The 23,032-nt window shown below is 42.4% G+C and overlaps 1 protein-coding gene across 2 annotated transcripts; it reads left to right on the top strand.

Moving 5' to 3' along the window:
* The first annotated feature begins 785 nt into the window (after positions 1 to 785).
* Positions 786 to 21,255, top strand: LOC107190077. Of its 2 annotated transcripts, none has more exons than XM_015578805.1 (3): positions 786 to 1,081; positions 16,663 to 16,872; positions 19,634 to 21,255. In XM_015578805.1, exons 1-3 carry the CDS (start codon positions 997 to 999, stop codon positions 19,981 to 19,983), a joined length of 645 nt encoding a protein of 214 aa, XP_015434291.1. In that variant the 5' UTR covers positions 786 to 996; the 3' UTR covers positions 19,984 to 21,255. The 2 variants fall into 2 exon arrangements, with proteins under 2 accessions (XP_015434291.1, XP_015434290.1); XM_015578804.1 differs by having other exon boundaries at positions 19,613 to 21,255.
* The last annotated feature ends 1,777 nt before the right edge of the window (positions 21,256 to 23,032 follow it).

The raw sequence follows: 23,032 nt of genomic DNA, 5'->3' as shown, positions 1-23,032 counted from the left end.
TTATGAAAATGGAAATTAAGGAAAGATTCATAACACATGAATATTGTTTAAGTCTCATGGAAGGTTTTACTTTATTGTGTTTCGCGGCGGTAAGAAGCGCTGTAAACGCAGAAATATTCGCAGTCCATCAATTTCTATGTTCTCGAGTCAATGAATGTGCTATGCCGAGCAAAATTAACTGGATGTATATATATGTATACAGAAGCGGACAAAAACGTCACCAATTTTCTGATTCTCTTCTATTTGTATTACTTCTTAACATATTAACATTATTACGATTTTTGATTAGATTTGAACTCTTTGTGTTAGATTTTTAAGGGAATCGATTCTCCATGATTCGATTCAGAATCGTTTTGAGAATCGATTCTTTGAAGTGAATCGAACATCCCTAACCCGCGGAAGAGAGTAGCACAGCGCGCCGTTCCATCGTGAGCGCGAGCCTACCGAACGGGCAAACCAGCCAGCCAGGAGAAACGGGCGCGCGGCTCGAATAGTGGTGGGGTGTCAGCCGCTGCTTATCTGGCGACTTTATGTATATTACGATGCCCAAGGCAGGAACACGAGCAGTTCACTGCTGGCTAACTGGTCGGAGAAGTCGGTGAAGCCGAGTCTGTGCCCGGGCCGCCCCCCCCACGGTTCATCAAGCCAGCAGAGTCAGAGAAACGTGTTTGTACATGTGGCGTGCGTGCGCGCGCGCACGTACCGACTGTGTTTGATGTGTGTGTGTTGTACTGCTCCCACGAAAGTCGCCGTGACGCGCGGTGTGTGGCGGTGCATCGAACCTACTCTACACACGCGTGCCGTCCACGGCCGTGTGGTCTCTTATTCGGAGTTTCACGCAAAGTAAACCAGAGGGACCGATAGGGCGCGCGTGTTCCCTCGGTCCGTCGTGTTTGCCCGTCGAGCGCGCGGCGGATTCACGTTCGAAGAAGAGGAAGAAGAAGAAGTTTCTGCGAGCGGATCGTGTCCTACCGGCGATCGATACGCGGATCCAGGATGATCGTCCTCGCGTGGTCCCTGTTCGTGCTGGTCTCGTTCTGCGTCGCGACCAACCAGGCGTTTCTCGCCGCTCCTCTGCCAGGTACATGGAAACAACGATCATTTTCCTTTTCTTTATTTATTCTTTTATTTTCTCTCTCACGGTTTCACTTTTGCGCTGCGGTTATACGTGTGTACAATGTTTTTCCGTTCGGTGGAACCGTTCGGAGACAGAGGTCGCGCGGTTTTAGCGTATATTACGTTTTTGGATGTATAGATCGTTACCTGGGTAGAAAATTGTGCTAGTTGTGTGGGCATTTTGTATTTCCATTGTGGTCTTCGACCAGTACCCTCGGTTACCTCGATGGGAAATTGTAATTTGGGGATACCTTGCGGTTAGTAATTGTCGCGGGTGTTTGTGTGTTCGTGGGTGGTCTCTTCGACGTAGATTATCTGAATTCGGGAATTGTTATAGTGGAGATTTGTATTTATGGGTGTTCTTCGATGAACAGTCTGAGGTACCTGGACGAATAGTTGGGTAGAACAGTAGGGTTAGATGGTTCGTTTGGAAGGCATTTCGGACGATCCATCGTCGGTTAGTGATCTTGGGGAGTTCGAACGTTTAGGAGGTTATGGCCGCGTAGTGATGATTATTATTGGATCGATTGAAAGACAGTTAGAAATTATGGAGATTCGAGTAGAAATGGAATATATGGGAAGCCGTAAGGGAAATGGTGGTGATCGTAGTGAAATGATTTCGAAGAGTTCGGGATGTTTGTTCGACCGGCGATCTTGATCAGTTTCGATCGTCACGGTGCGAGATAAGTGAAACGATGCGAATCGTTCGTAAAATGGAGAATCTGACGGAATAATAATGTACTGTACATGATTCCGTAACTTCGACTTCTTGTTTTTCCGTGATTTGCTGGCTCGCGTGCCCGGTGACTTACGAATGGGAGTGTATACACACTGATCTCTACAGGGTGTCCAGTGTTTCAGTCATAAGATCGGATAGAGAAAATAGTTTTCTTTTTTACCGTTCCTCGAGTTTGTTCCGCGATGTGTGTGAAACTTCAGAGAATTGTACGATTCTATTTAAAATATCGAAGGTGACCTTGAGAGTTTCGAGAAAGACTACTATTGATCGACTTGTAGATCATTCCGTAGTCAAATGTAACATTAGTGACAATTCAAGGAAAGAAGTAGTAATTTGTTATAATACGGAAAGTTTATTACGACAGTGAAATTATATCGTTTACCGTGAACACAGGATATTCAGAGAAGGTTATGTGAAACTTTACTACACGTCAAAATAAAACTTAAGTGTTTCGTAAACATGGTTCGAGATATCCTTTGTTTCTAAGTTATCAGAAGTATTTCTTAACAAAAGTCTACACATTTTTATTCTGCTTTAACAATGTTTCCTATTAATTGCGTTTCAATTCTTCTATGACGGAAATTTTATTGAAATCACAACACTGAATATCGTTACGAATAAAAATACAGCAGATCCAACCGTTTGTGAATTCAGATGCATAAAATAATGTTTAGTTTCATGTTCTTAAAATACTACTGCTCCTTTTTTATTGTAACATGCAGTTTCTGCTGAAACTTTCGCTTACTAACGGGTAACCACAGTCACCTGTCCGAATTTCCCACAAATGGAAGTCGGCTGATCGTGCACAGCAACTTGCCTTCGAATATTTAACATCGAATCTAGTATTTCTCCCTTTTCCACGGTTAGACAACTGAAAATTGAATGTAATTCAACGGATGTGACAGTGTCCGTGTGTGTGTTATCGATACTACACAACAAAATATTATACAGAATCATGGAATCGAACTACGATATTACATTTCACGCATTAATTTTGCCAACAGTTAAAAGGTTTACATTACGATATTAATCGTACCGGAAAGTGTGCAAGTGTTATCCCGTATATTCGATAGAAATGATTCGCGTTACGAAATCTTTTTATTGGAAACTTATTCAGATCAATCACCGCCGTGATCGAGAGAATCGACGAATGGCAGCTGAATTATTTCTATTATCGTGTTCCCTTTGTTTCCCAGTTATTGACAGTGACCCCTGGCGAGCCTCGTGCCCCCGAAGTCTACTCACTGTGTAATTGAGTGTAATTAAACACTGACGTGTCTCTCTTCCGAGCAATCAGTATCTTTTTCCGTGACGGTCATGGGTCATCGATCGCGAATCGACCGGGCGTGCTTTCACGCGGCCGCCGCACGCAGCCTCGAATTTCTCGGCTATTTCCGTTTTCATACGCGGGCACACACGGTTTCCCTCTGTCGAAAGCCTAGCGGCGAGAGTTTCGCGGGTTTCCAGCCGGTCACAAGATACAGATCGCGTTGTTATGAAACAAGGAGGTTACCTTTTAGAGAAAAACTAGGTAAACAGTGATTGCACAGGTTTGATGATTAGTTTACAAAAAAAAAGTGAACAGTTCATGAAATTCCCAACGTTTGAATCGCAAACTAACCTCTCTGACACGATCATGGATGTTTGTAAAACCCATAGACATAGGAATTCTATTATACATATTTCTGTGTCTATGGTAAATCATTTCTCGGTCGAATATATTCGTTGATTCGTCTGGCGAATCACTTCGATCGAATCTTTGAGCATACGGAAGTTTGGCGAAAGAAATGTTCTGACGGATAATCGAATACGATAACTATCGATTTGCGAGATTCGCGAGTTCCGGGCAGAGATCGAATCTCTTGGCCCGGTGCACATGAGCGATACGATTATCATTAGAAATATACATCTGCCGAATCGCACGTCACCGGTGCCAAATTGCAATGACTTGTATCGTTCGTGTGCTCTGGTCGACTTGCACCGCGACGGAATCGATCGATCTGTCGAAAACACGAGGAAATGAAGCATATGAGCCGTTTGTTTTGAAAGTGATGTGAATACAATTTTGAGATAATAAGACTATGATTGCTGTGGTTACTGGTAAATACAAATAAATGCAGTGGTCTCGAACAATTTTCGAAATAAACTCTCGAGGAGACGCTATCGATTTCGCGAGTCAGCGTAACCTCGACGAAACATCATGAACGTCGCAAGTGTGATCGCGGACCCGTTCGAAACTGTCAATTACACTTTGCCCCGTAATCGTGAATGATGCTAGACTATTTTATCGGCGACACTGCTCGTTGGTCGTGCGTAATCGAGATATCGAGCGTTCGGATGACTCTGTCGTTCGATTGCAAAGAAACCTGTGACAATATTTCGTTACGTTGATTAATATTATTGTGATTTTTTGATGAAATATTCGCGATTCGTTCAGTGTTCCGATAATAATCGATACAAATTGGGATAATCAGCGTTTTCGATAATCGACGTTTGACGGTATCCGTAATGAACGTCGATCCGCGTACATAACCTAACAGTTAACCCTTCGCGGCCGTACACATAACAAAAGTTTTCCGTTATTAAAAGTATTGGACATATTTTTATAATTCAAAATTTAGTATTTATTTTCTGTCGATAGCAATTATTTGCATAAATTGACTTTCTATAGACATTTCTGTCGGGAAATTTTCGCAAATGAAAAATTGCTTTTCTGTTATTTCGACGTCGAGAAAACATTTTGCAAACATGTCCTACACTTTCAGTAACACCTTGTATAAAGCAGTTTGCGTACTTTATATCACAAATTACTAGCCACTTCGCGTAATTATAAAACTTCAGGCCTATCCGTCAATTAATTTTTGCTAAATCATGCGAACCAGCCCGAAAAGCAAACACAGTTCTCGGCGCTCGTGTAACAACCGCATGTCGTAAACCTCCGTTTTTTTCCATTCACGGTTTCAGTGGCAAAATAGAGGAATTTCTTATGCAAAAGGCATTAACAAACCGTCACAGGGCATGAATTATGGTTATAGAAGCGAACCGGGATTACGTGTACGAACTAAAATTAAAACGCGTCTCACCGTGACTCAAACAAGAAGGCATAAAGAAGCTGAAGATTCTCCTTGACAAGCCTAACCTATCTTCATAAACATTGTAACAATTGTATTACCATAACGATAAAAGTGTCTGAATTGACGAACAAGCATTAATTCTCGATAAGTAACCGATTTATCGGTAATCGTAGTGGTCTCGATTTATTCATCTTTTAAGTTATTCCCAACGGAACCATAACGTTTACATTGAATAAAAATGCTGTAACTCGTGAAAAAGATGGATGAATATTTGAATGTAAAATTCAAGAATTAATCTGCGATAATAATAATATCTCTGCGAGTTTTCGCTCTTTGTAAATGAACACTCGAAGAGGCACGTTTTTTCTGTCGGTTCTCGATGGCGAGAGAAAAAAACAGTTTCATCGCCGGCGGATTTAAACGAATCTTGCGGGCTCTTTCATAAATGTCCGGCACGAAAATAGCAGCGTGGCTACGAGGCGAGAGAGACCGATCAACAACATTGTGCTCATTCGAGAACTGCATTTCGCGATCGCGTGTACAGCGTGTTCTCGCGGATAGATTTAACTTCCAACAGACGCGTGCTTGCCAGTGCACAGTGGTCTGAAAACGCGTTTTTACTGGCCAAAAGTCAATTTTTGAAGTTCAACATTTTGAAATTTTTTTTTCTTATGAAGTTACAATACTTCAAACCTTCAAAATCCAAAATATTATAGATTTCAGATCATTGAGTAATCGACATTTTGAAGGCAAAATGTTGAAATTCAAAGTAAAACTAATTATTCTAATTACTAATTATACGGTAGTGAATAAAATATTTGAATTATAGTTTTATACATATCAGTAACTATATTTCGATTATTTAATTGTATTTTAAGCGGTTTTTAATCCATGTACAAGCAGATTATTGATTTGATATATTGACACATTTTTCGCGCGATATTAACATGTAATTTTGTTTCTTTAAGAAAATCTGAAAGTATCGCACGCCATTTTGTCGGGCTCTGCTGATGCGATAACTGTTCGAAATAATTGGAGGATCGCTATCAAATGGAAGAAATGATATAAATTTGATAAGTTAACACCTTTCTCGCGGAATACTACCATTTACAAGCTTTATTTTTTATAAGAAACGTTCCAGAAATTGTGGGCTACATTATCGTGCGCAACGGCTGCAACGATCCTCTAATTGTTCCAAGCAGTGCACACAAATTGTTCTTTGCGAAAACCGACAGACATCTGTGGAATATTTTTTCATCTAGTTCCGAGCCAAACAGGTCCATATCCCGATATGGTAAGAAGCCGAGGGCAACTGTAAAGTAATAAAGAACCGAAATATACAGGAAACATGGTGAAAAACTGGTTCCTTCAAGAATCCGACCGTTGTGACTTCACAAACCGAAACGTTTGTCTTCTCCATCGTGGAACACATGTGCGTACCGGTGCACTGTGATGTTTCGCAAAAGACAATTTACCTCTCTGGTCGCGAATGCAAAGATTAGGGGAATAAATAAATAAGAAAGCGAAACGTGGTCGAAAGGTGAAATTGAGGGCGCCACGAACGATTTCACCGGCCGATCCATCGGTTAACCGGCACAAGAAAATAAATAAAAAAGAAAAAATGAAACCTATTCGGTCTAATCATTCGGCTCATCAGCGGCAAGATTCTTGCGATTATCCTAACCGATCGTCGAATTGCACACCGAGATTTAATTAACGCCGCGATGATTAACGATACCGATCCGTGTATCACGCGTGCTTAATCGATCACGCGATCAGATTAAATCGTTTTTGTAAACCGTATAGATTAGATTCCCGCCGTTTTTCTTTTTTGTTTTTCCAATAAACCGCGGACGATTTTATTGACGGTGTTTTTGCACGGTTCTATCCCCCACCTCTCTTTTTTTTTTGTCCGTTTATTTATACCCGGCCACAATTGATCACCAATTAACGAGACTGCTCGAATCATGAAGTCAGCCATCTCCCCGTCAATCGATAAGCGAACGGGGAGTTCAGTGGTTCGAAAGTTCGACTTTGTTAGACTCGAAAGTGTTATACTTGAAGTCCAAGTTGTTTCCTTTTTTGCCAGATATGGTGTTTCCATGTGAGCCTCTTATCTAGGTGCATTCCCAGATATTTAATAGTGTCAGATTCTGGTACTGTGGTGTTGATTAATGTTACTGGAGGACACGAATTTTTCCTCAACGTAAACGTCACACGGACTGATTTATTCACATTGGTTTTTCCACAATTTTAACCATCTTTCGATAGCAGTAAAGTTGTTTGGCAATACCTTAGAAGTTACAATAAAATGTATTTTCTGTTATTGAAATATAAAGGTTAATATCGGAAAGGTGTCGATTGTCGGAATAAAGTTACTCGACACAGTTACGAAATCCGATTAACGGTGTGGTTAAACGGTTGAATCGGAGGATCTACGGCAGTTTCAGCGATCTCGTCGTGTCCCGTCCAGCCTCAGGGTCCCCCCGTCGAAAACGGGTACAGCTAACTGGACAACCGGGTCCCGTTAAAAACGATCGTCTAACACCGCGAAATGCACGTAAGCCCACGTCGCTGCTGAACAGATTACGTGCTCGTGATTTCAACGATTTCGCTCAACACTCCATGGTTACACGGTGGAGCAGTGGAGAGAGCGAAATACGACTTTCCGATCGATTCCAGGATCTACGTGCCCCGCTAGAACACGATTAATTTCGTCGATTCCGCTCGGATCGATTACGATCGGACTTTCGAGTGCGTACGCACGCATGTGACACAAGCGTTTCCTCGCGATTCGGTCTTCGAGTGTCGAAAAACACGAACTGAAACTTATTAAGATTATCTTTGATTTACGGGTATCGATCGAATGGATCGAAACGTGTGAAACCCCTTGAAACGTCTCGTTGAACGAAGAAAACAACATTGGAGTTGTACCGTGATCGAGATAACATGGTTTAGTTCGCGAACGTTCCTCGGGTGTGTCGTCGGTGACCCGGTCGTAGGGGGGCGCGTACTAAGAACAAAATTTCAAAGACGAATCGAGAATAATCGAGCTTGAAGACCGTCTTACAATTAGTCTGCCGGTCATAGATCCCTGGACGCAGCGCGGACTCGTGGCGCCTCAAGGCAAATTTACACGTGTCACTTTGGTGGATTCAACGAGATGGAGGGAACAGCGGACAGCCTAGATTACCATTCAATCGAAGCGTTCATTTGAACATTGATTGGCACTGTGTTCACGATACATTCAATTTCGTCGAATCAACCACATTTTACGACTAAAGTGACATATGTAAATTCGCCTTTAGGCGAACTAATAACGTAGTTTCACGGACAAATCGATGACGGTCGAGCTCATGAGGACCGTCTTAAAATTTGTCTACCGTTTATGGATCCCTGGACACAGTGACACCTTAAGGCAAATTTACACGTTTGACTTTGGTCGATACAAAAAACGAAGAGTCTGAATTACCATTCCATCGAAGAGTTCAATTAAACGGTGATTCACACTATTCACTTTACTTTCAATTTCATCGAATCGATCACATTTTACGACTGAAGTGACACTTATAAATTTGCCCTTAGGCGCGCCACACGTATTCTCCACGCTGTTCAACCGCAATATCGCGTGAACGGTTTAAAAAACGAAGGGGGACGGGGTGTAGCTGGCAACACACCAATAGGGTTGGCGGAAAACGACAGGCTCGTTAACGGATATACCGGCGACAATTAAGGGAAACGAATCGATCGGGACTCGGGGTATTTAACTTCGGTCAGATCGAAATGGCGCAGGTGCAATTAACGTGGAAGTGAAGGGCGAAATCAAATTCATTGCGCCATCCTCTCTTCCCTACTATCCGCTCATTTCTCTCCACTCGACCCCCCAGAAGTAAACACGAAGCGTGTGTGTCGCTTTTCCAAGACACGATTATCACGGAAATTCGTTTTAGCGCCTTTTTACGAAAGCAAGATGGGGAAGGAAGGGGTGCACAATTCCTCGGTAGATCGCATTCTTTTCTTCATTTTGGCTGACAGATCGTGTACTTAAAAAAATTGTTCCATCGCAATAGAAACATACAGTAAAACCTCGATGAGTGTTCGAAGGCTCTCCGGTACTGAACATTAAATATTTCATAAACTAATAACCATATACGGCTGAAAAAAATATCGTTGACTCCAGAATTCCAAGCTCTATCACTGTGCTAAATCTTATTAAGATTTGTGACAGGAGCCTTCGAACACTCATCGAAGATTTACTATATATTTCGATATTGACGCGATTCTTTTGACACACGCTTGACATTCAAATCGTACGAAAGTCCTTCGTTCACGCGCGGAACAAGAAGGGAAGGCTCTTTTTTTTCTGGTCGATTTGCCTGTCTGCGCAAACAATGGCCGCGGGCGCACTCGAAGCCCGTGGGTAACAATACTTCCGATAATATAACACCGACCGAGGGATCGTAAAGATTTGGCCGGGGGCCAAGTTCCTCGCGGTGCTGAACTCGGCCTCAAAACGTAAAAGTGTTCGTTCGAAGGTCTCTACGGCTGGCGGGCGCGTGCGGGGAACAATGCCGCGAACGATAATCATATTACACAGGGAAGATCGGTAATTGGTAGTAGAACCGAAAAGTGGATCATTCTACACGATCAAATAAGTCGAAAATATACAATAAACTTGTTTCATTCGAGCCTCCGTTTCCGAGAAAGTCGACGTTAAAAATCAGTTGGCTTACACGTGCAATTGAATAGGACTTGGCTAGCGTGTCTGTTCATTGCATTCCGTTTCTCTTAATATCACGATGAATACACGCTAATCACATTAATTTTCAAAGTTAATTTTCTCGAAAACAAAGTTCTATACAAAAAAATTTTGATGTACGTTTTCGACTTCTTTTTTCATGTAGAGTCACCCCATTTCCGGTTGTACCGTGCTGTTTACACGTTCTATGCAGAGATCGGACGTTTTGTAAGGAATCAAATTATCTGGACCATCTCCAGTCACAGGAATTTTCATTAGTAGCCATGTCGATCACATCCGTGTGTTTATCGAGTGATGAAGAACGTAAAGAAAATATATAAAATTAAATAGATCGATAACACGGCCGTTCAGTTTATAGGTACTCGGGCAACTTCCGGTCTTTGCACAGTATACCGATTTTTCGAATTGGGTTGTACAGTTCAAACGACCAATCTATCTATCCGCCAGAACACAACGGTATTTATAATGTTGCATTGACCTTCGGCTGGTCCTCGACTTGGGCAAGCATTGAAATTCCTCTATTTATATTCGCGAATGGTCTAACGGGACTCACGATATTCCGTCGTGAGGCTTACGTGTACAATCGTTTGCCCTCGTCTGTGGTCGTCGATGCTGCGGGGAGACAAAGTCCGTGTGACGTGTCACTGAAGTCGCGTGTATCATAAGACACAGGTATTGCAGTCTCGAGTAGGTCGGAAACGGGTAATATTACGTCGAAAATATCAGAGAAAGGTGTTAGAATGTCAGACAGTTCCGAGGATAGGAATAAGTTGAATAGATTAGGATAGGTCGTTCCTGAATAGAGTAACTCAGTTGGTCTGAGGCCCACAAGTACCATAGGGATGGGGTTCTTGGTCGAAGGAGCGTAATAGAGGTCGTTCCTGGTTAGATAAATGGAGTAGAGATCGTCCTTGTTCAATCAAATAGAATAGGGAGTGTATTCTGTCAAAAAAAAAGTGGAATAGAGACTGTCCCTGGACAGACAAGTGGATTAGACACCTCTCAGGTCAACTAAGAGGAATAGGATCCGCCCTCGGCCAGGCAAGTAGAATGGGACCATCCCACTTTAGATAAGTAGAATAAGGGCCCTGCTCAGCCAACCGAATAAAATAAGGCCTGTCCTTGGTCACCCAGGTGAAATAGAGACCATTCTGCGCCAGACAAGTAGAATAAGGGTATCCCATTCAGACAAGTAGATTAGGGGGCATCCCCAGTCAGACAAGTGGAATATGGCCATTATGTGATCAGACACCAATTTTAATATAATTCATCGTCATTCTTGTACCGTCTTATTGCACATCGGATGTTTTTATGGACGATTGCAATTTTTGATTCACGATTATATAAATTGTACAATTACATTCGATATCGATTTTTGTCCACCCGGTACATTACACGGAAATCATTCCATCGATTACCAAAAGCACGCGCGTGATCACGTAATCTGCGACAAACGACCGTGCTTTGTTTCATTGATGGCAGCTGCAACACGGAAACGTAATCGGACGTAATTGCATTAGTTACGCGCCAGGCGTGCGGTCGGCCGTCTTCCCCGAAACCGGGCTATCATTCATGATTCCAACGTGAAAGATTTTAATCGAACCCCCGCCCGTTGAATAGGAGATCGCCCCGCGGCGGGCCACGTTGGCCGGTTGCCCGAGAGTTTTCGTTATAGAAATTTTACGTCAGAAAACCAGGGATAAATAGAGATTTCACATTCTGTGGCGGGTCTAGAAATATTGCTATCGAAACTTTGACGTGTGAAATATTTCGTTTGTTCCGTGACACAAATCTCTCGATCGCTCTCTGATCGATATAACGTCTTTAATGGGTAAATTATCTCACAAAGGAACTTGGAAAATTCCAATTATTTGTCATCCTAAAGAATCGAATTACAGCAAGAAACAAAAAAAAATTGCCAACATCAACCTAATTCCAATACGAGTACACCAAGATCAATGGTAATCCGACATCTTATCAGTCCGATAAAGCTCGCCGAAAATCCTTCCGACCGATATACATTCTTTCTCAAATGCGATTTATCTGTGAAAAACATATTTTTTTTTTTTTAAATCGGTCCCCGATAAACCGTTTCGCGATGATTATCATCTCGATGGTCACTCGCTATCGTTTCACGATCTTGCCCGCAAACGATCTCGCGTTATCAAAGGACTATAATAAATATCTTTAGACAAACTTAAATAATGTTTTAATTAAATTATTCCTATTAATTTGAAATCCGTTTACGTCCCTTTTCCTGAAATGGTGGCCGAAATAAATTTCTTCGAAATATACTTTTGCGTTAGATCCGTGTGTTAATATTAATTAATGCCTCTAATTAATATTTTAAAGTGCAGTTCCGAAATTATTCATGGACAATACCGCAGGAACTTTCAAGAATAAATTAATGTGAATTTTTTCGGAACATAAAAGAAATTTGTTTTTGACCGTTTGAGCTGGTAAACTTTTCATTCTGGACCACTGTGATTACCAGGGCGGACATATATGAATGGTAAAACACGTCGAGACGCTGTTCTCTGTCTATTGTCTCGTGTTCCCCGGACGGTTTACGTAACAGATCTCGCTCCGAAGGTTATTTCGCGTTTAGCGATCGCGGTAACGATCGCCGTGAACTTTTTTTTTTTTTTCGTTTCTCCAAGGAGACTGAGGAGAGAATGAATTTATTGGGCCGCGCCGTGACGCAAGCAGGATCGATTAGATTATTTGGCGGAGTATGAATAACCTTTATGCGTTTCTTGTGTTCAATCCATTCCGATCAAAAACAAATAAGTTAACTCGACAAACGAAATAAACACGTGGGAAAGGTATATCCACAGGAAACGTTCTCGTGTTGCTTTTTCCGTGTGAGAACAATTCATTGCTACGGTTGTATCTCGCGTTTTTCGTTCAGCATAATTACGTTTCTAAGTTCACTTCGTCTTCTCGGGTACATATTGTTGAAAAAAAGAATCAAGATGTGATAGTACGAGGCGTTGTATCGGGGAGCAGAGAATCTGTTGGATTAGCAAAGAATAATAGCAAAATTTAGCAGATCATTATGCAGAAATAGGATTCTTATACGACAGAAAATGGGGATGACCCTTCAGGCAGACCAGAAAACGGGTGTAGAATCTCAAACAGATCAGAAAAGGTGCGACGAGTGAAAAACAAAACTTGGAAAACAAGGGGAAACGCCAGGTATCTATTTTCTGGGCTAGCCGGAACGAGAAGACTTTTAAGCACACCTCTCCCCTCTCTCTCCCCGTCCTGGAATTGCGAACTTTCCGGCGGGGTAAGTTTTTCAAGAAGATATAGAGCCGGGCACATGGAGTGCACCGGTATTTCTTAACAACTGGCGAAACAGAAATGCATTAAGAAGTAGGTCGTTTCCTTTTCGAGCGATAGGAAAACTGGCATCGTTATGCCGCATAAATAATTCCGATGTGTACCAGGTGTCTCGGTTTATCAACGAAGACCAACGGAAGGATCGTTCCTTGGTAGACAAACGTGATCCTGGAAAGACAGAGTGAAATTTCCAAAGTTGAATATTAAAAGATTTTTTTTTTAATAATAGTCCCTTCGTTTCGGAGATACAGTAAATCCTCGATGAGTGTTCGAAGTCTTTTCGGTATTGAGTTTCAGCACTGCGATAGAGCTTAGATGTCTGAAGCCAATGATATTTGTTTCAGCCACATGTGTCTATTAGTTTATGGGATATTTAATATTCAGTGCCGAGGAGCCTTCAAACACTCATAGAGAATTTACTGTATTTCATCGCTGAAAGTTTGCTTTGCCATAAAGGATCCAGGGGAGTCACGGAGGGTTAATATCGGACATTGTAGCTGGATGTTTAAGGCACCCATTAGTAAACGTTTAACCGTATATGAAGAAGAAACTAATGCGTCATAGAATATATTTTTGTCATCGAACAATTTATTTACAATACAGTTTGAATTAATTATTCGTAAACGCTGTGAATAAACTTTCGTTCCATGTTCACGGATCTATATCACCGTGCAGAAATCGTTTTCTCCGTTGCATCGCGATACAACCGAGACACCCTGTATACCGTGAAATGGGTGCGGTTTATTATTATTCCAACGAACGGTAATGAAGTAACCCATGATACTCTCCACCGAACGGCACTCGACGCGCACGACTTTCGTTTGCTGGCTGTCTTCGAGCATTAAACCGAAACCACGATAAATTGCTCGTTACCGTCTACTCGACTCAACGTAGTCCCCGCTACGGTCGACGAGAGGGCCTATGTCGGGACAAATTGAACCGACGACGAATAAATAACGCTCCAAGATGCTCCACATATAATTCCCTTACGCGAGGATTCGGATAAAATTCCGGAATATACACATTTGTGCCTCTCTATTGGCGTTCCGATCGGGTCTGGCGACGTGCGTATAGAGAACAACGGATGCGATTCCACGAGTGTTTTCATTTTTCTTTCTCCCATTGGTGTCCAACCTGTATGCGATTATTTATGTGAATTTGTGCTTTAAGCTATTCATGTTGCAGTTATGAAAGAGGATCTCGAAAATTTGTTTAATATTTTTTTCGTCATTATTTCTTCTTCCACTTAGATCCTACAACTTTTTGAAATTTGAAGAAACTGAAGTATTCACAGCATTATTGTAAACCAGTTTTTCATTTCTTTTTCATTGAAATGTCACTCGGAGGTCATAATATACCACGTCGTTAAACCTTGTCTTGACATTGGCTACTACATTATGAAGTTAGAAATATATCGTGCAATTTAAAAAACCATCGATGACCTTCGAAAGACCTTGAAGACTCTGAGCTATCAAATTTTATTCAAATCAGAAAGACTTAGAAAAGGTTTCAGAATATCAGGAAGATCAGGCACATCGAAGAAGAACCATAACTGTGTCGATCCTTTGATTCCTCTTTGAAAATTCGAAGTATGTACACTCCAGTCCGATAAATCATCGGACACTTATAGTATTAAACGTGTCAAGGGAGCCTAAAATTCGATATCAGAAGCATTCGAGGAGGCTGATTATTCCGTTTTGCAGTGTTAAGCTGCGTTTACACTATAAAACTTGTTAAAAAAGCAGAAAGACAAATGTGATATAACATTTTTCGTGTTATATAGCAAATTATATGTTATCCATGAAGTATGACGCCATTATTAAATAATAAGACGCGAAATTTTATACAAACTTGTTACAGACTCGTTCAGAAGGTATAATCTTGTAACAAGTTATAAAACACATGTTGTATAGAAAGGTTGTACAACAATTTGTTATATAACACTGTTTCGCTATATAGTGTAGACGAAGCTTTACAAATTTACCGTCGCAACTACCGAAACGTCCTCGCGATAAGACTTATCACCATCACCAGACAAGGTAATTACGCGAGACGCGCAACAGAATCACTAACGGAACAGCTGAACAACGGCGGTTTTAATTATTACTTTACGAATAATATCACTTTCGTCAGCGAAACTGTGAACGGGAAGAGGCACATGGACATGGAATATATGTGACCAGTATGAGTGGGTACGGATGGATACTGACAAGTAGATCAAAAGAAATGTGAATAAACAGTTTTGGGTAATGGCGTGGGAGGATTAAGCTGCGTCTACACTACATAGAATGACACGTTATATAGCAAAGTTATAAAGCTTGTTAGAAAAGCAGAAAAAAAAATGTTCTATAACATGATGTTACATACTATATTTTACGTGTTATATAACAAGTCTTATGTTATCTATAAAGTGCGACGCCATTATTAAATAATGAGACGCGAAATGTTATACAAACTTGTTACAAACTCTTCCAGAAGGTATAATCTTGTAAAAAATTATAAAAACATATTTTGTAAGCAAAGTTTTATAACAATTTGTTGTATGACACTATTTTGCTATACAGTGTAGACGTAGCTTAAGATCTCATAAAGATGACCAGATTCAGATATATAATATATATTTTCGGGTGATTTTATAGTTATACGACACAGTGTATAAGGATAGGATTTATGGGGGGAAGACTGTAATATTAGCGTAACGATAATGCAAATTTTTTATTTGCCCGATCGTGAACACGGCCGTACACGCAAATACACACAGAAACCGTGTGTAGACGCTCTGATGAAAATCGGTCGTCAATGTGTGTTTGCAGATGACAAGATAAAAGGAACGTGCGCTCGTCGGTGAATTAGGGCACCTCCGGCGCCGATGATACAGTCAGATTCCGTTCTCAAATGATACCCTGTGACGTACTAAAAAAAAAATTCCATCCAAGTTAAAAAGGAAAGTAACTTTCGAGAAAAATAGATTCCACGCGATATGGGCCACGATTGCAAACGAAGGAACTTCGATACCCTGAAAATTCCGATTTTTTGTTAGAACTCCGCAAGTTTCTAGGGGACCTCGATAGAAGCATCGATCAATTGTTCGTCTTTTCTGATACTCGGTTCTTCAGGGTGAAACTACCCTTTAAATGTTAATATGTCTTTCCATACTTTTTCTGTATTTCTTGAAAACTATTAAAGATATAAAAAAACGGTTAGATTGAAAATTTAATATCTACACTCATAATTTGATTTCTACACTGATCTGCAACATGCATATTCCTCATTCAAATACAAATCAAAAAGTCCTTTACCGTTTTGTAATCTGAAGCTCCATTTCCGAAATATCAGCAGTTAAACGAACTCCAATCAGCTGAGCGGTCACTTCTTGACTGCGTCTGCGCGTACGTGTAACCCACCGCTCAGCTGATTGGAGTTCGTTCAACTGGTAATATCTCGGAAATGGAGCTTCAGGTTACAAAACGGTAAAGGACTTTTCGATTTGTATTTGCACGAGGAATATGCATGTCGCGGATTGTCCCATCTTTTTGGGACACCCTGTATAAAGATCAGTAGTTGATGCAGTCTAGTGACTTTCTTTTCGTACCTGTCGGTGACACGCGTTGTTTCTTTTTTTTTTTTAGTCCACGGGGTGTCGACGTACGATGTGGCCGGCGCTCAACGGAAACAGGAGGGCAACGAGGAGGCGATTTACAAAGGGAGTGGCCGCAGGGACGGATCGATCGTCGAGGACCGACCGGAAGACGGGCAGACGGTCTACGTGATCGAGATCGAGTCCGAGGCGAACGAGAAGGAGGAGAGTCTGCAGAGCAAGGGGAAGGACGCGGCTTCCGGTAGGCAATTTTATTCATCATTTCTTTTTTTTTTTTTTATTATCCACGGCTAAACGACCCAATTACGGACAGATCGGTGATCAAATTATCGATAATTGTTCTGTTTCGTGCCCTCTAGTAGGTTTAATTTTGTCCAAAACCACAGACAAAATTTTTGTACGGACCAATAAAAAAGTAATGAAATAACAAGGAAACGAAAAAGAAACGAATCTTTTGTACTTATTAGATTGAATCTCTTTTTAATGTTGGGTAAATATGTATTCAATATTTTGTGCTACTAGGGTAGTACCGAAATGCATTTCGAATACGTTCCCAAAGCTGGTCTTCTGTTTCCACCGTATTTCCATAAACACCCCCCGTAATTTTCGAACGCCAATAACTTTTCACCAAAGCATTTTCGGACGTAACTTTTTTCATCTACATGGCCTCGTTAACACATGGCACTAGTTTGGCGCCGACCTTTTTGGACACCCTGTACGCGACATCGCGATAACTGCATTAACGTCTCCGTCGAGACACATATTTGCATAATAAAACCGTAACGTCTGCGGGGGGGGGGGGGATTTCGTTTCGAATGGAGCACTTTCTGTCTCTGTCTCTCTCTTTTTCCCAGGATGCATCCTCGTGGCACTGAAATATGTGTCACACGTATTAATGGCGAATCGCGATCGTTCCCGTTATTGGAATCGGTAATGTCGCGCAGGCGGGATCCGTGCGTTCCATCTGAAACATGGAAACTTTCCGTCGCGATGTTTATTCCGTCTTCGTCGTCAGAAACGTTCCCTGGTTCGTCCCGAGATCGTCCGTCTGATCAGTCACTTAACCGATTCCACTTGTGCGTAACATCTTAGTAAAATAACATAGTAAGTACCCTACTACACCTGCTTCGATCATCTTTTTATTTGCCCTCGAAGCCCCAGACGAGGTTCACTTCGACGGTACAGTTTTGTGTACGTGAATTATTCGATATACAGGGTGTTAAAAAAAAAAGGGATGTTCGCGAAGTGACACACGCCGATTTTTCTGTAACTTTGCTCGATTGTTTATGGGATCACCTTAAGAAATTTGACGTACTTGGTTGGCGATACTTTAAAATTTTAAAGGAGTAACCACACTTTCTATCCGAAGCGTACGTTTTACTTATTAACTTGTAACTCGTGAGCTACAAAAGATATCGAAACACAGTTTAAACAAACTGTTTCTCACGTGAACGGATCGCTGCCGAGCGATGTAACTTCCGTGTGGCATTTGTAACAATATTGTTCGTCCCAATATTATCCGTGTCAATATTGTTACTGAAATTTCGCGATAAAAGAAACCGTTCCCCGAACCCACCGTGATCCAGCGGAGTCATCGTAACGGGGAGACAGAGACAGAGAGGACATATCTCGCGGCGACGTCGGAACGGTTGCTTATTGCCCCCGTTATTTATAGTTTCCGTGCGGTTGGTTAACTCTCGTTGAGCTCATTAACGGTATTCTCGTTCTTCGATCACACATCGCCGAGCGTAATTTACATAAGAGAGCAACCACGCGCGCGTACGGCTGGCTCGTAATTGACTGAACTCAATTCCAGCATTGATTCGACGGGGAATTAACGAGGTATTTATGACCTGGGGATCTAACGAGTCACGTCATCCTGGGAAGAGGGGGGATGGCGCGAAACCTAAATACACAATTAATATTCATCGTTCGTTTCGGATAGCTTGCCTTTGAGACGAGACTCTTATCAAGTGATTTTAACCTGCACCAACAGCCAACAGTCTGAGATCGTTACAGTAAATCCTCGATGAGTGCTCGAAGGATCTTTAGCAGTGACTAGAAGAGGCCCCCAAGTAGTAAAGCGGCTTTTACACTAGGCCACTTTTGATCAGCCGACCTAGTCGGTTCGACTAAAAGGTTTGCACTATAGAAGGCTTCGTCGTCCAACTTGTTTATTGGTTAAAATGGTTAATAATGTGTTAGGAAAAAATGATATACGTGTAACGTCGGTAAATGCAGGGAATTTTCTAGGCGAGTTAGAAGAAATCATTGGTCAGAATATTAAGAGAAAAAAACGTCATTGGTTGGTTAGAGTAAATTAATAATCGGCGGTAAATTGTCCGTTTAATTTTGTCTGTTACATTAGCAATGATTAATCCTTCTGAATCCATGTCTCTTATTGTTAAGTCCATTGCGGTTTTTTTTTAAATTTAAATTCTTGTATGTATCACTTGTACTGTTCCATAGACATTCCTATTGTTGATCGAGATCTATAAATTTATTTAAAGTCTGTGAATTCAAAGGTAATTTAGATATTTTCGTCCGTCTCGGAGCGATGTCATGAATCTGTGAACGTTCTGTTTCAGTCGTCCGTCAACTACGATTTTACGGTGTTTACACGGTCAACTACAGTTGAAACTATCTGGTTGTTCAACCAAAAGTAGACCAACGGGCAACTAAACCAACGGCAAACTTTAGTCGACTCGGTCGACCGACCAAAAGTTACCTAGTGTAAACACCGCTTAACGTTAACTATTTAATTAGGTTCAGCACACTGACAGAGCTTGGAATTCTGGAGCCAATGATATTTCTTTCAGCCGCATATGGCCATTACTTTATGAAATAATTAATTTTCAATGCCGAGGTCCCTTCGAACACTCATTGTTGATTTACTGTATCTCGATTCAATAACAGCTATGTTAAAATACCAATGCAACAAATTGTCCCAGACTTTATTAACGTCACCTTATCCTTCATAGGCGGGTTTCTGTTTGTTTCAGTGGACGGCGACGGGCAAAATCCGTTGGACCCATGGTCGATCGTCTGGTACATCGGCTCGTTCGGCGGACTGGTCGCGTTCTTCCTGATAGTCAGCTGCTCGGAATGGTGTTGCCGTCGCGGTGGACGCCCCCTCACGGTCCCGTACGCCCAACGGGCGGACGTGATCAATGGTGGGAGCGGCCAAGTGGTCACCGAGACTCCGCCCCCGCCCTATCATCTATTCGCGCCACCTCCGTACGATTCCGTCAACTACGGGGAGTACGTGGAGAACAAGACCAACGGCGAGAAACTGGACATATTCGTGATCTCGGTGCCGGTGCACAGGCCAGTGGTTCAGGTCCCGGCCTAAAAAGTCCTCCACCGATGACGTCCTCGGGGATAGAGGATCCCGACGAATCATAAACGAACGACACCGACAGTGTCGAATACTGCTGACGAGAGATCGTTCACTGCTGGGGAGAGTGGACGGGTTCAACGACACAATGTGTGTACGCGATGTCAGTGGCCAATCGGCATCGCAATCCCGCCCATTCCAGGCGGGGGGAGGGGCTATTCCTCGCGGAGGTGGTCCCCGAAGCCACACCCCCTTCGAGGGCGGGACGCACACAGAAACACGTCCAGCTGATTCGAACGAGGTTGAGCACTTTTTGACAATCGTCCCTTTCCAACCGAATTTTCTTTGGTGGTGGGGAAAAAGAGAGAGAGAGAGAGAGAGAGAGAGAGAGAGAGAGAGAGAGAGAGAGAACGTTCAACGGATCGGCAGGGAACAGGAGACGAGCAAAACGGAGATGTTTGAATACACAGGGGAGGAGCGTCGGGTTCGGGACCTGACCAAACGGTATCAGTGGATTTAGGATGATCGAGGCTCTTGTGGGAGGAGCGATGTTGTCATCCAGTTTGTAGGAGGAGAAGCTTCGAATCTTCGCGACGATCGATGGAAAATCGAACACTGGCACGGTGGTTGTGGAACGACCGAGCTGGTTCGGTAGTGATATCGGTGAACCGACGGTAATCGGTGCACGCGGGATAAGATTGAAGAAGCAATGATAGACACAGAGTTCTCGGTGAATGCTGAGTTGAGTGCGCGGAAAACGAAGAAGGTGATGTGTACGTTCGAACGGTTGAGCCTAGAGTGACGGTTGCCTGTGATGGTTCGTGAAATGAGAAAATGAACGGAGAATGCATTCCTGGTGGCTGGTGTGGCGGCTTGATACCCTAAATAGGCTGCACAGCCAGTGGAGTACGGACATTGTTCCGTGGCGTATATTGAATTTAAAAAATGTCACGTGTTCTACATTTACAACGGTAGCCCGGTAGATTGTTGCAAAATATCGACGTGTCTTCCTTTATTGTACATACGTCACCTCGACATATGTTTGCTATCCCAGGAACAGAGATGTAGCTAACCCTCGATAAGTGCACCTCGGCGGGACCGAGTTGAACAGATAACGAGGGAACAGTAATCCTTATATACTGAAATATGAAATTGCGACAAGTTCCAGGAGAGTATCCTTTCTTTAACTGTGTAACACGAGATTCCAATTGTAAAGTCATCGAACAAACGGGGAGGAACTATTCAGGGTACCGCAAGTTGCGGTAACTTTGACTGATTGTCAGTCGGGCCTAACCTTGTCCCAAAGTCAGAAAATGATCAACTGTTTTGCAGGTATTTTTACGTGAAATACCTTTTCACGTAAAAATCAACTTAACTTAATAATTTGCAGAGCTGCAAAATAAAAAGTGATATTATTCCGATCGAGTCAAAGTTATCCCAATTAACGGTAATTAAGAATCATAGGAAGCGATAGGGTGTACATGATTTCCACGTTGCCGGGTACCAACGTTGAAGCCTTGAACACCATGGATCAGCCATGGATATTTCGTTTCTAACGAATTCTTCATTCCTACCACTGCCTTGCCGCCGTGAATAATGGGGAACACACACTTCCGGTTTGACATTATGCCTGTTTGCGTTCGGAGCTCGTCGTGGCCAGTAGCGAACGAAGACTGCCATACACATATTCTCGCACATTCTTCTCAAAGCCCCTAATTTTAACAGAGACTAAAGTAACGCACAAAAATGAGCCCAACAATCACAGTTGCCAGAGATAGGTACTCTGAACCATGACCTTGACGAAGATTGTACAGATCTAGGGGTCTTGTCTCGCTAAGGCACTAGAGAGATGAGTATCTTCATCCACCATTTTGAGTCCATTGGATGAATAAGTCTACAGAGAGTCCAGGTGGCGCTTTTTATTGCTTTCTATCTCCAGAGGACCCAAAATGGCGGATGCACATACTCACCTCTATAGTGCCTTAACCTGGGCCCTCTGTAGACTTATCCAACCGCTGGACCCAAAATGATGGATGCGAATAACTTCTTCTCTGGTGCCCTAACGAAACAAGACCCCCAGATCTCTACAATATTTTGCCAAGTTCATGGGTCAGAGTAGCTATTCCTGGCAACTCTGCCAACAACTCAGGGGGATCGCGTTTCGAACGGAATATCTATAATCCATTCTATCGAGTTCACTGCAAACGTCTTCAGACATATCGTTCCACTTATTGGAAGCAATACTCTGATCGTAATAATTCCGTGGTTCACATAGCGATTATTGGTTCGAACGATCGAACCGTTATATTGCCGCGCGTGATTAACCTCAATCGCGAAAGTTCCAAGTCCGTCAATTACGGGTGACCGTTTATACTATATCATAGATCACAACTCGACCACCGTCGTGGAAAAGAATTTCGTTGAAATATGAGGAAAAATAACCACAGCATCGACACGTGCCCTGCGAAAAGCGACGAAGAACGACTGACGTTGAATTGTATACATCCATTGATCGTCGAACGAAAATATTAGGTTATCTTATATCGATCGAAATTCGAATGTTTATCACAAGGATTGATCGAGAAGCTTTCGTTATTTTTTGTCCGTTATTCGAAACTTTTTGACCGGTTTACGATGGCGTCCGGTTACGACATATCATCAGTGGTCGCCGTTCGTCGAGACGACAGTGTTATTTTGAGCGTGGAGAAAACGAAACGCGAGATATTCTCATGCGAACGGGAACCGTTTTGTGGTCCGGGCACGTTCCACTCGACGTAACCGTCTCCGTGAAAGCGACTCTGATACGCTTGTTTCAAGTACGGCATTGTTGGATTGTGTGGTTTAATCGCGCAAACGAGTTGATAGGATTGTTTAAACGAACGTGTCGCACGCTCGACGAGCGGAGAGACCACCTTGCGCACAAGGAGAAGGGTAACCGCGAAATTTACGATCGTAGGCTGATATTCTTTATTAGGAATCGCGTCGAGATCGTGGAATGATTTATATTCGCGCGATGCTTCGTTTCCGTGGAAATGGGGATTTGAAAATTCGAAGGTTCGTTGGA

This window comes from Dufourea novaeangliae, unplaced genomic scaffold, assembly GCF_001272555.1.
Source record: "Dufourea novaeangliae isolate 0120121106 unplaced genomic scaffold, ASM127255v1 scaffold172, whole genome shotgun sequence".
In the NCBI taxonomy this organism is placed as follows: Eukaryota; Metazoa; Arthropoda; class Insecta; order Hymenoptera; family Halictidae; genus Dufourea; species Dufourea novaeangliae.
This window is presented reverse-complemented; position numbering and strand designations above follow the sequence as displayed.

Bases quoted from the DNA above. Each gene is read 5' to 3' on its own strand.
- LOC107190077 (XM_015578804.1), top strand. From the start codon at position 997: ATGATCGTCCTCGCGTGGTCCCTGTTCGTGCTGGTCTCGTTCTGCGTC. The intron at 1,082-16,662 runs GTACATGGAAAC...TTTTTTTTTTAG, and splicing joins TCTCGCCGCTCCTCTGCCAG to TCCACGGGGTGTCGACGTAC. The intron at 16,873-19,612 runs GTAGGCAATTTT...TATCCTTCATAG, and splicing joins GGGGAAGGACGCGGCTTCCG to GCGGGTTTCTGTTTGTTTCA.